The 16475-nt window shown below is 59.7% G+C and overlaps 2 protein-coding genes across 2 annotated transcripts; both read left to right on the forward strand.

Moving 5' to 3' along the window:
* The first annotated feature begins 779 nt into the window (after positions 1-779).
* On the forward strand, positions 780-13373 carry PARP3 (poly(ADP-ribose) polymerase family member 3). The gene is made up of 11 exons (XM_054387698.1): positions 780-852; positions 1313-1546; positions 1760-1885; positions 2222-2413; positions 2746-2881; positions 3075-3301; positions 3433-3603; positions 3748-3825; positions 12422-12599; positions 12814-12960; positions 13062-13373. Exons 2-11 carry the CDS (start codon positions 1364-1366, stop codon positions 13229-13231), a joined length of 1608 nt encoding a protein of 535 aa, XP_054243673.1. The 5' UTR covers positions 780-852; positions 1313-1363; the 3' UTR covers positions 13232-13373.
* Positions 13374-14636: 1263 nt separating this feature from the next.
* On the forward strand, positions 14637-15887 carry LOC128971911 (probable G-protein coupled receptor). The gene has a single exon (XM_054387660.1). It carries the CDS (start codon positions 14652-14654, stop codon positions 15885-15887), a length of 1236 nt encoding a protein of 411 aa, XP_054243635.1. The 5' UTR covers positions 14637-14651.
* The last annotated feature ends 588 nt before the right edge of the window (positions 15888-16475 follow it).

Below are 16475 nucleotides of genomic sequence, written 5' to 3' on the forward strand. Positions count from 1 at the left end.
CAAGGTCCTCACCTCCGCTGCTTTGCCTCCACAGTCCTTCAAGACACAAGGACAGACGACAGCTGAGATGGGAGCCCAAACCATCCTTATCGTCTGACAAAGAAGGCTGACGCCAAGGTTCAGCCTAGAATGGCTGAGCATACAGCTGCACAGGGCACGGAGGAGGTAGCACTTGGCACCCAGCGGGGACTCTGCCTGGCCAGAGGCAAAGTAGCAGCCCCCGCCCTAGCACACTCTGCAAGCTGAGGTGTCTCCTTTTCCTGAAGTCTAACTGGAGAAACCTCAGCTACAGGGGTGCCCAGAGCGAGGCAAGACAACTGCTCTTTCCAGGAACCCTGTGCAGCGCCTGCCCAAAGCTTTGTCTTTGCCACAAACCATCTGCAGCTTTGCCGATGGAGGCTGTGGAACAGAGAAGGAGAATTCCAAGCCAGAACCGAAGCTAAAGCTCCTCCTCCCTGCAACATCCTCAGCCCTGCCTGCTTGGCAGGTACCCAAGAAAAAGAGACCAAACAGGCGAAGAGACTCATGCTTTCACGGTTTCAATACCGTTTTCTCTGCCCTGGAGCACGGCAGAGAGGGGCTGGCTGGAGAGGCATGCGGTAAGAGGGTCACCCCGATCTGGGCACTGCTGGGCAGGCAGGCAGGCAGGCAGCCAGCCGCAGGGTACACGCCCTGCCTGGGGCCGTGGCAGGGGTTTTTACTGTCATGCCCGGCCCACTGCCTGCGCTGGCCGAGGGAAAAAGTTTTGCTTCCGTGCAGGCTGCCTGACCTGCCCAAAGGCTCGCAGAGGCTCCTCCTCAGGGACCAGTCGTGGCCAGCACTGGGTTCGCTGGCTGCAGGCAGGAAGAGCAGGTAGGACAGGGCTGCTGCCCGCACTTGTACCCACTTTGCTGCCCCTGGCATCCATAACCTCACCTGGAAATGGGGGACCACAAGAGACAAGGGGCTGTCCAAGCCCACCCTGTGCTCAAATCAAAGCACCCGGTCACGGGGCTTGGGAGGGATCAGGAGGAAGAGGGGGACCCTGCATGTGTTTGCTGGGGCATTGCATGCTTTCCCCTCCTGCGTGGCCCTGAGGCCACAGGACTAGGGGAGCCTTGGGGAAACGCTCCTGCGGGTTAGGGGTCCCCGGTAAGGGGAGATGGGGGTCCGGCAGGGCTGTCCAGGCACCGCCCACATCTCCAGCAGACTTTGGTCCTCTGGGCTCTCCTGACTGAGTCACTGAGCAAGGAGCCGAGCGAGGCACAGCCCAGCCAGGCTTTCCCAGAAGGACAGCCTGGCATCTCTCCCTCTCCACTCTGCTCTCCCCTAGGACTTTGCTGGAGGATCAAGGCTGTGCTGGCCCCCTGGGGGTGGCTCAGCCATGGCCTCCAAGCACCATGCGTCCCCCGCAAAGCAGCTGGACAGTGGTGGCAAGAAAGCAAAGGGGGAAGAGGAGACGGATGCCTGGAGATCCACTTTGGAAACCTTGAAAACTGCCCCCAAGGAGAAGCCCCCTGCCAGCATCGATGGGCTGTGTCCCCTGAGCACAGCACCGGGTGCGCAGGTGAGAGCAAGCCTCTGGGGTACCCAGTGAGGCCAGGATGGGCAACATGGGCAGGAGGGCTGGGGCAGTCCAAGGGCAGTCCCCACTCTGCTGTCACAGGGACAGCCCCATTTACCTTTGCAGAGCCCACCGTGTCCCCGGTGGGACAGCTCTGCAGACTCCCCATTCCAACCATTGCCCAAGTGCCAGCCTGGGTGATGCTGCTGGCTGTAGGTCTACGAGGACTATGACTGCACCTTGAACCAGACCAGCATCAGTGCCAACAACAACAAGTTCTACATCCTCCAGCTCCTTGAGCACAATGGTGCCTACAGTGTCTGGAGTCGCTGGGGTCGTGTGGTGAGTCTAGCCCAGCACCTCTCATTCCTTCCCCATCGCCCTCATCTGTTCCCATCTTGTCTAAAGTCTCACCAAGGTCAGGGATGAACCTGCTGATCCCCATCACTTGTTCCAAGTCTTAAAGCAAGCAACCAAGTGGCCCTGGACAGCAAAGAGTCCAGGGCTGTCTGCTTGAGCTGGAGGGCCCTGAGACCTGGTGTTGGTGTCTCAGCATGTTCCTGCTTAACTGCCCTGCAGCATTGCCCTCACATTCCTGGTCCCAAGCTATTTCTCCCAACATGGAGCTGGTGAGCAGGGATGGAGAGGCAGGTCCTGACCACTGCTATCCACTGCCAGGGGGAGGTGGGCCAGTCCAAATTCATGCCCTCTGCCTCTCTGGAAGCTGCCAAGAAGGATTTTGAGAAGAAATTTCAGGAAAAGACCAAGAACAGCTGGATGGCAAGAGAGAACTTCATTGCTCAGCTGGGGAAGTACACACTCATCGATGTGCAGCCAGGCTCTGGGCAGGAGGTGGAGGTTGCCCTCAAGGTGAGTGTCACCATTGTGGGGTAGTCCTCACATACTACCCCTGTCTCACCAGGCAGCAGGACATCCAAGAGGGTCAGCAGGATGGGGTGGGTTTTGAGAGGGGGTCTGGGTGTAAGCTGAAAGAGCCCACAGACAGAGATTCAGGGCTGAGATGGAGTGGGAGGGCATCCCAAGCAAGAACCATGGGCATCTGGGTGGCATTAGTCATGGAAAGCAGAAGCAGTTCCTGCCCATTGCTCCGCTGCCTGGGGCCAGGCTCTCCCCACTGGTGGCCGTGCCCCCACAGCCTCGTGCTGGCTTGCAGGCAGCATGGTGATTTTGGGGGTCTGCAGGTGGACGGTGTGGATGGGACCAAGGTCTGCAAGCAGCGGGTGCTGCCCTGCACCTTGGACAAAGCCACACAGGCCCTGGTGTCCCTCATCTTCAGCAGTGACATGTTCCGGGATGCCATGCAGACCATGAAGATGGGTAAGAGGTGATGGGCTGTGTCTGGAGGCTGTGGCCAGGGAGTGCAGCTGGGGAGATGAACAGGGCAGAGGTGCTGGTGGGAGTGTGGATTCCCCATGCCAGGTGCCCAAGCATGCCTGTTGTGAATGCTGGAAGTTCCTGGGAGGAGGTAGCAGGGTGGGTGGGTTCACCCACGTTCTATTTGCCTTGCCAGGTGTGAAGAAGATGCCACTGGGAAAGCTGAGCAAGCAGCAGGTTGCAAGGGGCTTTGAGGCACTGGAAGAGCTAGAGGCAGCACTGCAGGAGCAACCTCCCCAGGCTGCCTGCCTGGAGGACCTCTCCTCCCGCTTCTACACCATCATCCCCCATAACTTTGGGCGGGCACGGCCACCTCCCATCAACTCCCCTGACCTGCTGCGTGCCAAGAAGGATATGCTGTTGGTGAGATGCCAGGGCACCTGGCACATGACATCCCTCCTCAAGGAGGCACCTGTGGGGCAGAGAGGTGCTGGTCCTGCCTGGCACAGTGCCCAGCACTGGTGGTGAGGTTGTCCCTGGTTTGTGCCTGCCAGGTGCTGGCTGACATTGAGGTGGCACAGAGCCTGCAATCACAGAAGGTGAAAGAGGAGGAGGAGGAGGAGGAGGAGGAGAAGGAAGAGGAAGTTGCCCATCCGCTGGATCAGGATTATGCCCTGCTCTGCTGCCAGCTCTCCCTCCTGGACCCAGCCTGCCGGGAATATCAGGTGCCCCTTGTGCCACAGTGCCCCTTGTGCCACAGTGCCCCATGATAGGGAGCAACTGTTCTCTCCTGTCCCAGGGGCACTGTGGGCATTGCTGGCATGGCTGTCTTTGGTGACACCACTTTCCTGACTCCCTCTTCCTGGCAGCTGATCCAAACCTACGTGACACAGACCGGGCACAACCTCCACATCCTCAACATCTGGCGGGTTGCCCGAGATGGTGAGGTGAGAAAAAGGAAATGATTGTCCCTGTCCTGCAGTGAGGATGCCCCAGTTTCATATCAGGGCTGCATTAGGGCTCTGGGCTTCACAACCCAGAAGAGCCTTCAGCCCAGCTGGCCAGGGGCAAACAGGCTCCTGCTCCCCTGCCCCTCCAGACTGGCAATGGGGTTGGGAGCCCATGTCGACGTCCGCAATTCGCAAGCACACAGCGCAGCGATGAACGCCACCACGGGGCACCGAACACACACACACACACAACACCTCACTCCCTCGCCACAAAATGGCGCCGAGATAACTGCCCGTCTTCTACCCAGCGGGCACCGCGACGGCCGCCTGGAAGCTTCCGAGTGCGGCGCAGACGCAGTTGCGGCTGCCACCGCGGAGCACGACGGGACTTGTAGTGCCGGCACGGGTACTTCCGCTCTCCCGAGCCGTCCTGCTGCTCATGGGATCACCGACTGGGCTGAGCTGGAAGAGACCTGCAAGGACCATCCGGTCCAGCCACCTCGCCTTTGAGCAGTCTCCGAAAGGGAGACTACCTGCTGGCAGTCAACAACCCCTCCAAGAGGGTCAGGGTACTCATGGCCACAGACTTTGGCTGCTGCTCCCTAGGGAAGTGAGTCTGTTGCCTTGCAGAAACTAGCCCGAAAGGGTGTTCCCACTGTCCTTCCACGCAGGCCCAGGTGCCAAAGAGGAAAGAGCCTGGACACGCAAAATAAAGTTTCAGCACCAAAGCGGATTTTATTTAGAGCATCACCAGGACAGGCTTTCCCGTGCCCGTCCCTCCCAGACAGCTGCTACCCAAGCACGGCAACCCTGACTCACAGCTCTGTGACACAGTCCAGCGAGGTGTGTGAGTTCCAGCCTCTGCAGGCGGGTGAGTGTGTGGGCGCTGCAGGCAGGGGCTGCCCAGCCTGTCCTCAGGGCCGGGCACACCAGGATCCCCTTCCCGTGCCACCCTTGTCCCTGGGGTGCACAGGGGACACCGGTGCCCCAGCCATGAGCAAGGGCTGAGGAACACCCCCAGGAGCTAGTCAGAGGGCTTGGCTCTTGCCCTCACCTGCCCCCCAACGCCGCCTGTTCTCTCCTGGCCAGATCCGTCCTGCTCCACTTGGGCTGTGCCAAGGGAGGATATGAGCACCCTGAAAGCCATCCTACACTTCGTCAGGTGCAGACCAGAGGTATCTGTGGCCACTTCTGCAAGGCTGTGCCCACGTCTCCTGGCCAGTCATTCTGCCCCTGTCCTGAGCTCAAAGGTGCTAGGGCTGTGCTGGGCACCCCCACTGGCTGTCTCTGCCCACTGACACTGCCTGTCTTCCTGTCCCTCACCGGCTGGCAGCAAGAGGCCCAGAAGCTGATCTTTCTGGACTCCCTCTGCACCTTCTGTGTGCACTCCACCCTGCAAGGAGTGTTGTCCTTCTTCCAGGAGGAGCTGATGATGACCGTTCAGGTGAGGGGCCAGTCAGGCTGAAGCAGGGGCAGAGTCCTTGGGGCTAGAAGAGGGCTCAGCTGGGCAGCTGCATGTGGATGAGAGCTGCTCCAGGTCTTCATCCTTGGAGATGCTCCAGTGCCACCTAGGTGGCCCTGCTGGAGATGGAGCTTGCACCCAACAATGTCTGCAGGTCCCTTGGCCCAGCCTGGGGCTCCGTGGTTGGCATAGCCCTTCCTGCCATGGGGCTTGGCACCACTGTGTGCTGGGCACGGGCACTTGGGCTCTGCCAGTCCCGCAGGCACACGCTGGGCAAGGGAGACGGCCCTGTTCCAACTTGTCTCATCTTGCTGTGCTTCCTAGCTGCTGCTGCAAGAGGAGCCCATTGACTGCCTGCACAGCACGGTGCGGCAGCAAGCCATGCTGGCCATTGCCAGCATGAGGTACGTGCCACAGACCCCAGCCTGTCCTCCCCCCAGTTCCAGGTGGCCCTCACAGCACCCCCAGGTTTCACACCCGGGGTCTGCCCCCTCCTTGCCGAGTCTGAAGGGCATCTCTCTGTCCCTGCAGTAGAGCCAGGCTGCTTCAGCAGGACAAGTACAGCATCCTGCAAGCCTGCTTCAAGAGTGTCTTCAGCCTGCCTCCACAGCACAGCCAGGGCTCTGCGGCATTCCTCTACTCCAAGGTGTGCCATGGCGGGAAACATGGGGACCTCCTCTGCGCCAAGGCCCCTTTCTGGACACCACAGGGCCATGGCTGACCCCCACAGCCTTCCAGAGCTGCCCTGAAGACTTTTTACCCCTTGCAGACCCTGGCTGCAATGGACAGCATGTTGGAGGCACTGGTCTGCAGTGCTGGCACCCTTGGCATCATGGAGCTGCAGAACATCTTGAAGGTCAGGCCTTGGTACAGGGTCCCCACAGGCAGTGACCATTGGCTTGAGTGGTGTGGGTCCCCCCTCCCACCAGCACTTGGTACAAGGCTGGGGGCAGGGAGCCACAGGCCTTATCCCAGAGCTCCCACCCAAGGGAGGTGGTCACCCCATAAATCTTGGGGTCTTTTGGTGGGGGGCAGAGGGACATATTTGGAGGGGACCTGGAAGGCAACAGAGGCAGCAGCAGGAGCAAGATGTGCTGACCTGCCTGCTGTAGCCAGTTGCTGTGAAGAGCAAGGACGCGTGCCCCATGCCAGCCACTGCCCCACAGCAAGTCTGGCTGCACCATGCTGTGCCGTGCCACCTTCCTGGCATACCAGAAGCTTCTCTCTTCCCAGGTCCTGCTGCCCTACACCTGTTCACAGGTAGCAGAGGTGCAGAAGAGAGCCATGGCACAGATTGCGAGGCTGTTCAACTTCATCACCACCTACTCAGGGCTGGAGGTACTGAGCTCCTGGTCTGGGCATCCCCAGTGCCCTATCCCTGTGCCTCTGAGCTCCAGGACATACCAGGGAAGCTGGGCACCCAGGCAGCAGCAGGTTGGGGGCCGGGGTCTCTCCCCTGCCCCTGTCCTGCTCATGCTCTCTCCCAGGGCATGGCAGGGCAGAGCAGGTCTACCCCAGGCACAGGCACGAGCCTGGCTCTGGCAGCCCTGACCTGCTCTGGGCTGCTGCCCAGCTGCTCTGGGACCAGCTGGGACCTCCCTTCTGCCCAGGCTCCACTTCTGCCCATCCTGTCTCTCTTCCCCCAGATCTGCCCCTGTTTTGCTCAGAGAAAAATCCTCAGGCATCAGTGCCCCAAAATCCATCAGTTTGAGCTGCTGGGGCAGCTGGTGGGGCAGCTCACCCTCTCCTGCACCTGCAAGGATGCGGAGACCTCCCGCGAGGCTGCAGGAGCTCTCTATCAACTGCACATCTTCGTCCTGCAGCAGAGAGGTGAGAGAAGCTGTGTCGGGCTGGGTCACCCCAGCCATTGCAGCCAGGGCTCACTCACTCTCCTTGGAGGGAGGGAGAACGCCTGATGCAGCCTGCCCCTCGGCAGCCTGAACAGCCATTGCCCCTTGCCCCTGTCCACAGAAGTCCTGGGCCCTCCCTGGGTGTCTGCTCCCCAGACCTTCCTGGGTGCTCTCTTACTTTGCCAGTGACTTCTCTGTCCAGCAATCTCAGCCCGCACCTCCCACCCTGCACTCCCTTTCTGAACACCCCACTTTTGCTGCTTCCCAGAGAAGTTGGAGTGGACAGATAACGGTGGGCAGCTGCAGCTGCGGGTGGGCTCACAGCAACTGCATTGGATGCTCTTAAAGGAGAAACGTGCCAGGAAACTCTTCTCGGTAAGAAGTGCCCATGGCTCCTGGCCAGGGTGTCAGTGTGGCTGAAAGCACCCCTGCCATGTGGGGATGAACAGGGCTCTCGCTGCTCCTCAGCCAGGGGCTAGGCAAAGGCCCCCAGCCAGCTGCAGTTTCTCTCAAGACCCTAAGCCCTGCCATCGGTCTCCTCCCAGCACAGCAAGGCTCTGCGTCCCCCTCTCACTGCACAGCTGAGATACTCTGTGAGACAAGCTGTAGGTGACAAATCTTCTGTCCTTTGTCCCACAGATGTTCACAAAATGCCTCCAGCCCTCCAACCAGGCAGAGATCATCCTCATGGCCATCGCGGCCATGGAGCCCACAAGCGGATACAGTGTCAGCGTGGCTGCCCACATGGTGGACGTCCTCGTGGTGGACTCTGCCTTCCAGTCAGGAATGGTGAGTAGCCCATGGGTAGCATGGCTGCCTCCCCAGGGGACCATTCCTTCCCCAGCTCTGCACCAGGCCAGCACTGACACCGGCTCAAGCCTGCATACTGCAATGGCAACAGGAGTAGCTCCCAGAGGGAGCTGCGGGAGCAGCCATGCTCACCCTGCTGACATCTCCACTCCCACCCATGTCTCCCCTCCAGCTGAGGAAGATTGTGAGTGCCATCTACAGAAAGCTGCCCTCCATCAGGGCACAGGTAGCCCTCAAGAGCCTGGACAGAGCCCTGCTGGTGCTGACAGACAGAGAGCCCAGAGAGGTGGCGGCCAGTCTGCTGCACTTCTCACCAAGGAGCAACGGGTATGGGCCTGAGCAGCCTTTCAGGCTTCTCTCACCAGTACTGGCAGAGGTGCCCCAAGACTGTCCTGAGGGACTTCAGCCTGGCCAGCCTTCACGGTGTCCCTGCTGATAGAGCCCTGTGTCCCTTCAGTGCTGCCAGTACTATGTGGAAGACGGTGCTCTCCCAGTCCCAGACTAGAGAGAAGGTGCTGCAGGAGCTGGTCAGACTGATGATGGAGCAGTCGCAGCGCAAGACCTCCACCGAGAGCAACCCACGCCTCCTCTGCATGGCTGTGAGTTGCTGCATGAGGCCTTGCTGACCTTCCAGGGCTGCTCTCAGCTGTCCAGGGCCCCTACTGCCCTTCCCTGCCCACCCCAGGCCTTGACCTCCCTCGGGCTGCAGCAGTATCTTATTGTCTGGGTGTTTTCTGCAGGCCACCATGATCGTAAGTGAGATCCTCCTGCAGCCCACCTGCCAGCGGGAGGTGAAGGCAATTTTCCCCCAGCTTTTCCTGGCACTGCTTTTCCAAGTGGCATTCACCACAGAGCTGATGCTCGTGGAGATGCTGGTCTGGTGGGAGAATCAACAGAAGCAGTTCACTCCTATCAGGTGCTCCATCCCTGTCCTCTCAGCCCTGACAGCCACCCAGAGCCAAGCCAGGGGGCCAGGTGGGAGCTAAGCATTTCTTCTTGTGCAGGTCTGCAGTGCAGTCCATGAGAGTGCTGCTCTGCAGCATGGGCTTTGAGAGCCAGGTGCTGGCCATCGAGGCGCAGGGGGGCTGGGACGCCCTGCTCAGAGCCCAGACCCACCTGATGGGAGTGCGCATCGTGGCCAGGTCAGAGCCTCCTCTCCCCACTCCTTGGGGGCCCAACAGCCCACACTGCCATCCATTGCCTTGAGGCTCATGGCAGGGCAATCTCCACTGCCTGGAGAGGTGCTGCAGGCTGGAGATGTTCAGACTGCTGCACGTCCCAAAGAGATGTACCTGCCCTGCTCAGGCCTGACCCAATCTCCTCCTTTCCTCTGCCAGGGAGATGATGGAGATGCCAACGCCCCTGCGCTCCACCTTCTTCTGCCAGCTTGCAGAGATCCTCAGTGTGGAAGACCCAAGCTGCGAGATGATTGCCATGGTCTTCTTCATTGAGGTGAGCCTGATGGCATTGGTTCCATCTGACACTCAGCTCTCCCACCCCCAGTGCTGTGGGACATGGCGGCTCTGTGCAATTCCTGCAGTCCCCATCGGGTCTTGGTCTTGCCCTTGGCGTCCTTGCCCTGAGCTGATGGCTGGAGCGAGCAGAGCATCTTGCCACAGCTCCCACTCTGTGTGTTTCAGATACTGGAGTGCTCTGACTGTGAGGAGGAGCTGCACCATGCCCTGAAACTCTTTGCCATGTATCTGCAGAGCCATTGCCTGGGCATGCCCAGCCTGGTGCTCAGGGCCGTCCTCAGGCTCATGCAGAGGCCCGACACAGTGAGTAGGGGGCAGCCGGGACAGCAGCCAGGGTGGAGCAGTGGCAGCCACTGGGCTAGCAAGGAGCCAGCGCTGTTGCTCCTCCTCCGTGCCCTGCTCCTTCCTTGGCTGCCCTGGTGAGCCAGGTCTGCTGGGACCTTGCCTCCATAAGCTGCGCTGTCTGCCAAGCACTTTGTGCAGAGGGTTTGAGCCCCTGCCATGGGGCGCTGCTTTACTAAAGCAGGTGGCATGTCTCACACAGGCAAGGAAAACCCTTGTCCTGCTGCCACTCGTCATGGAGCGGCTGCGGGATGACGACAGCGCCAGCAGTGCCGCAGCCCTGCCCGTGCTCGCTGACATGCTGCGGCTGCTGGAGGGGAGGACGCTCAGCCTCACCGCCCTGGAGCTGGCTGACAAGCTCCGGCCACTCTTTGGCAACGTAAGTCTGAGGAGAGCCTTGTGCCCCCTCACCGGGCACTTCCATTCGTGCCTCCCACCACCGCCCCTGTGCTCTGCCCCACAGCCCCCAGGCCCCATTGTTGCCCTCAGCTGCATCCCAAACGCCCCACATGGACTCAGCCCACTTTGGCGGCAGGGACACTGGCGGCAGGCCGGCAGCAGCTCCCTCCCTTTTGAAGCAGGGCTGCCTGGGGCTGTTCTGGGCATGTCTATCTCTGTGCCAGCCCCTTCCTCGCCATCAGACTGGGCCTGAGGTCCTCCTTCCCTCCTCCCCCAGGAGTCGGACACTGTGCGGGAGCTCTCCATCCGTCTCTTCCAAGATGTGATGGGGCTCGTGGTGGGCAAAGAAAAGAAAAAGATGAAGGAGGAGGTGTGCAACAGCCTGCTGCCACTGCTCTTCCACCTGCACGACCAGAGCAAGAGTGTGGCCAAGGTGGGCTTCCCAACCCAACGGGTCCTTTGGGCAGGGCAGTCCTGACACTGGACCCTTCAATCGCATGTCACTGTGAAGCCTAGCTTGCTGAGTCCGTAGGACCAGGCAGAGTCCTCTCTCCTTGCCCTCTGCTACGTTTATCCTCCCTCTGCCTCCCTTCACACAGCCCCTGGCATGGGTCCCTGAAACCCCAGAAACTGAGCTATGGCTCTACAGCAGCCTGGGGCCACCAGGGCCAAAATGTTCAGCCCTAACTGGCTTCCAGTCAGAGAGAGTGGCTGCCCTTATCTTCCTCTGGGGTGCTGAGCTTGGTGGCAGCATCAGTCCCCAACTGGTGCATCTTCCCCAGATGCACCAGGACAGGCTGCTCTGAGCCCTGCCAAGAGAGGGGGCACCGGGTCCTGTGCCCCTGCTAATGGCAGTGGCATCTCTGCTGCTCTCCAGGCCTCCCAGGAAGCTCTCCGCAGCGCTGGCCACTTCCTGAACTGGAGGAGGCTGGCACAGCTGGCTGGGACTGAGCAGGCATGGAGGATCCGCGAGCGCTTGGTAAGCACAGTCCCAATGAGCCTGGGATCTTCCCTGGGCAATCCCTGCCACCAGGATGGCACCAGCGTTCCTGAGGAGTCCTCTGCTCCTTCTGAATCCCCGTGCCACATGGCAGGGAGCTGGGCTGGGGAAACTGACCTGAGTCGGGGGGCAGCTCTGTGCAAACCCTGCACCCTTCTCCTGTCTGCAGCTGGCCAGGAACAGGAGCAGGACCAAGGACTACCTGCACCAGAGCCAGTGCTACCTGCGGAACCCACAGGAGCCCCTGCGGCTGGAGGCTGTGAGGTTCATCGGTGAGCCACAATCCCCAGCATCCCTCCTCCCTCTCTCAGCGTCCCTGTGTTCTGCCACAGACCCTGTGGGGCAGCCCTTCACCCCCTTTCAGGCCTGCCTGTCCAGATGTGTCAGTGTGAGCTGAAATTCCCCCCCTGCCGACAATAATCAGGCTAGCCCAGTCTGGAAGCAAATGAAAGCTGTATTTACAAAACAGAATCTACAATCTATGATGAAATGCAATGAATATGTACATATACAAAATTCACCACATTTACAAATATATACAATCAACAGAAAAGCACAACCAATCTCCCTTTGCTTCCCCACAAAGGGGACCCTTTCCAAAAGGGCCTCCCTCTCCCAGGAGTTTCCCCCCCAGACCCCCAGACAGAAAGCAGAGTTAGTTAGAGCAGAAAGTTGTTAACTTAGCTGCCAAGGTCAGTGCGTTATCTTCAGTCAGAAGAGAAGAAGAAAACAGCAGCCAAACAGCCCAGCAACTGCCCCGACTGCAGAACGCAGAATGTGCAGATTGCCCCTCTTTGTTTTGGGTAATAGTTCTTAAACATTTCTATCTATCCAATGGAAGTGTTTAGAACAATCAGTATTTTGCTTTCTTATACCCAATAGTGACTTATTTACACTCTTTCACTTTCTCTGTTCTGAACTTTGCAAGGAAAAATTAAAAAGACAGTTTCAAACCATCACATCAGGTAGGGCTGGCAGCAATCTCATCCATTCCCCCCCCCCACCCCAGCGCTGCACTGGGAACCGAGTGTCCAGGGTGTCAGTGTGGCTGCAGTGGGGATGCCCCAGTTTCATATCAGGGCTGCATTAGGGCTCTGGGCTTCTCAACCCAGAAGAGCCTTCAGCCCAGCTGGCCAGGGGCAAACAGGCTCCTGCTCCCCTGCCCCTCCAGACTGGCACTGGGGTTGGGGGTGCTTGGGTGGGGGTGTTCCATGCTTTCCCTCCATGGCCAGCCCTCAGCTCTGCATCTCTCCAGGAGGAGCGCTTCAAAGTCCATGACCTCCTGGAGCACCGGCGCCTGCTTTGGCATGGCACCAATGTGGCAGTGATTGCAGCCATCCTGAAGAGTGGGCTACGCATCATGCCCCACTCTGGTGGGCGTGTGGGCAAGGGCATCTACTTTGCCTCTGAGAACAGCAAGTCAGCTGGCTATGGTGAGTGTTCTGGGACATGCAGAGCTGCTCATAATGCCCCCAGGCTCTATGTCATCCTAACCTCCTTTGCATGTCCTCTGAAGCAGCTCTGGGTGTGCCAATCCCTTTTCCTGCCGTGGCCGCCAGTCCCTGTGGCTGCCATGGGTGGCAGGGGCACAACCAGATGAAAATCCAGGGCTGGTGCCATTATCCCCATCCCCTTCTCCCATGGTAGTGGGCTGCACGTCCAAGAAGGTTGGCATCCTGTTCCTGGCGGAGGTGGCCCTTGGCAAGTCTTACTGCATCACCCGTGCTGACCCCACGCTGCGTCAGCCTCCCCCCGGCTATGACAGCGTCCTGGCCTGTGGCCAGACAGAGCCAGGTGAGCCTGGGGAGCAAAGAGGGATGGAGTTTGTGGAGCTGGGCTGGGTGTAGGGCAGGAGGAGGGAGGTCAGATCTCAGGCTAGATGTCTCCTTGCACAGACCCCACGCAAGATGAGGAGGTGCTGCTGGATGGCAAGAAGGTGCTGGTGTGCCAGGGCAAGCCTGTCCCCATGCCTGCCTACAAGGACTCCTCCTTCAGCCAGAGCGAGTACCTCATCTACCGGGAAAGCCAATGCCGGATCCGCTTCCTCGTCCAGCTCCGCTTCTGACAGTGTCTGGGCAACCCGTGCCCCGTCCCAGCACCAGCTAGTGGTGTCCACCAACTGGCAGCACAGTGGTCTTGACTCTCTTACTGCCTCATCTAGTGGGGACAGCCTGGCATGGGGACAGAGCTTGCTCTGAGGGTGAATAAAAACCTGTGCCTTGTGTTGAGCAGTGCTGGTGCTTCCTTGCAGCAGGTGGGTGCAGAGAGGTCCTGGCATGGATGGCAGCAAGTAGCTCTGGAGGGGCTACAGCCTGTTGTGGCTGCCCGGTGCTGGCAACCTTCAGGTGAAAGCCGGGGGCTTTGTGAGCCAGGTGCCCTTGTCACTTCAGCAAGGTAGAAGGTTCATGCCCATTACCACGATGTCAGAGCTGCAGAGGGTGAACAAGTTGTGCTGCCCTGCCTGGGCATGGAGGAGTCCATGCATGCATCCATCTGGAGAATGAGCGCCTGCCCTCCTTCTGGTGCCATGCATGCTGCCGTGCTTGCTGCCCTGCTCCAGCCTGGCACCCATGCCAAGCCCCTCTACCCACTCACGTGTGCCCCCTGAGCACATCTGTGTGGGGAAGGGAAACTCGCAGTTGCACTCCCCTGCTGCCCCATGGATGCTGAGGAAGAGATGCTGCAGACCCACCTGTAGGTCTGTCCCTCAAGCCCTGGGAACCTTGGGGCTGAGCTGTCTCTGTGGAAGGAGCAGGCCTGCTGCAGTGGGTGGCCATGCTGGGGGGGAGCACAGGCTTCAGGGACCCTGCACCCCCCTTCCCGAGCCCCGCTGGCTGCTAGGACCCAGCAGCTGTCCCCGTGGCACCAACGCAAGTGCCGGCAGCACCCGGGAGTGACAGCTGGTGCCATCCGCAGCTGGCGGGCTGCAGGCAAACAGGATGAGGAGTGGGTGACAGGAAGGGGGAGCCTGGCCTTCCACAAGGCCCTCCTTCTGCTGCAGGAGCAACGCCGGCACGAGGGACCCCTGGCCAGCAGGGCAGCATCCCCCAGCTCCCCAGGAGCAAAGGTGCCTTGGGTCCCCCTCGCCCAACACGGGGTCCCCCTCAGCTGGAGAGTGGAGCAGGGACGGGGATGTTGGGTTCCTGCTGCCTGTCCTCAGGGCACGCTGGTGTGGTTGGGCAGGGGGACGGGGTGGGGGGGTCAGCCTGGCACGGGATTGGAGACAGCCTGGATACCAGTTCTGGGGTGGGCAAGGTGCTATAACCTCTCTGGGCACCTGTCCCTGCTCCAGCATCTCAGAGGGATTCAGGTTGTCTCTGGGTTTGTCTTGTCTTCTCTTCTTCTCCTGCACACCCCACTCCCCTCCTCGACAGGTAAAGAAAAGACAGCAGCCATGGCTGAGGTGGGGTTTCCTTCTAAGGGATGCAGAAGAGCAGCCCCTGCTGCCCAGGCACCAGAGCTGGGGGCTTAATCCTCTGCGGGGGATGGCGAGCCAAAAGGGGCAGAACACCAGTGACAGCCTAGAGCCACTCTCCATCCCTGAGCAGTCCATCGCCCAGGAAGTGGTGGGCCTCTTCTGTATGGTTCTACTCACCCTCATTGCCCTGGTGGCCAACACTGTGGTGCTGCTTGTCATCCTCAAAACTCCTCTTCTCCGGAAGTTCATCTTTGTCTGCCACCTCTGTGTGGTTGACCTCCTCTGTGCCATTTTCCTCATGCCCATAGGGATTATCTCCAGCTCATCCTGCTTCAGCAGGGTGATCTACAGCATTACTGAGTGCAAGGCCTTGATATTCCTGAAGATCTGCTTCACCAGTGCCTCCATCCTGACCATCTGCATCATCAGTGTGGAGCGGTACTACTACATTGTCCACCCCATGAGGTACGAGGTCAAGATGACTATCAGGCTGGCGGTGGTCGGAGTGATCTTCATTTGGGTCAAGTCTGTTCTCATCACTGTCTTGGCACTGGTGGGCTGGCCACAAGGCAATGGGGCCACCAGTGCCAGCCGCTGCACAGTCTACTGGAGCCCTGGGGCCCACAAGGAGGTTTTTGTGATCATGTTCAGCATCGCCTGCTTTGTTCTGCCCACCATCATCATCTTTGCTGTCTACTGCAGTATCTACCGAGTGGCCTGTCTGGCATCCCTGCAGGCTACACCTGCACTGGCACAGGCAGTCGTGCCAAGGCACAGATGCGACTCCATTGCCAGCCAAGTGGCCGTCATAACCACCAGGAACCTGCCACTGCCCAGGCTGACACCAGAGCGCTTTTTGGGAAGCAACAAGGCCATCCTCACTCTGGTCCTCATAGTGGGACAGTTCTTGTGCTGCTGGCTGCCCTTCTTCACCTTCCACTTGCGCTCCTCTGTTGCTGCTGGCACGGTGGGCAGCGGGCACGGGGAAATGGTGGTCACCTGGATTGCCTACTCCTCCTTTGCCATCAACCCTTTCTTCTACGGGCTGCTGAACCGCCAGATCCGTGCAGAGCTGGCTCGGCTGCGGCGCAGCTGTCTGAACCGGCCGCTGGCCCAGGAGATCTGTCTTTCCATCTCAGAGGCTCTTGTCCAGGAGAACTTCCTGCACTTCCTCCAGAGAGCAACTTGCACACTGGAGACCCACGCCAGCTGCATTATTCCCAGCCCCAGGAACAGGAACAGGTTGGACCAGACCAAGATAGGCATCCCTATCCCAGGTCAAGTTCCCGATGGGAGCAGCTGAGAAGCAGGAGGCCCTGTCCCACTGTGCCGGGCAGGAGAATGGGCAGGGGACCTGCCAGGCTGCTTGTTCAGGTTTTGCCTCTTGAGCTCCTGGTGGAAGATGGTTTCTCTGCTGGGGAGAAGGCAGCAGATCTAGAGAAGCCTCATCTTCCTTCTGCAGGCTGGGATGGTTTCTGGCCCCACCAGCACAGCCCAGCTGCGTGGATGGGATCTCCTTGGGACACAGGAGGCCAAGGGACTCCTCTAGAGGGGCAGGGGAGGAGACACCTCCATCTCTGTCACTCCACTGGGACCACTAATGGCCAGTGGGGAACAGCAGATGTCCCTTGCACCTTTTTCAGGAGCCCTGGCCCAGCTAACACCACTAACATCAGTAACACCAGGGCTCTGGGCACCTCACTGAGTCTGGGTGGCCAACGTGGAGCCCTCCATCCTTGGCTGTTTAAGCCAAAACTGATGTCTGAATGGAGGAGTGCTTGGCATCCAGAGTACTTATTAGGGAGATGGCACTCGAGGGGCTGGCTCAGGCTGTGCCTTTGTTTCTCCTGCTCGAGTGGCACTGTGCACCTGCCCTGCCCAGCCATGTCCT

The sequence above is a fragment of the Indicator indicator genome, chromosome 15, assembly GCF_027791375.1.
Source record: "Indicator indicator isolate 239-I01 chromosome 15, UM_Iind_1.1, whole genome shotgun sequence".
Lineage (NCBI taxonomy): Eukaryota > Metazoa > Chordata > Aves > Piciformes > Indicatoridae > Indicator > Indicator indicator.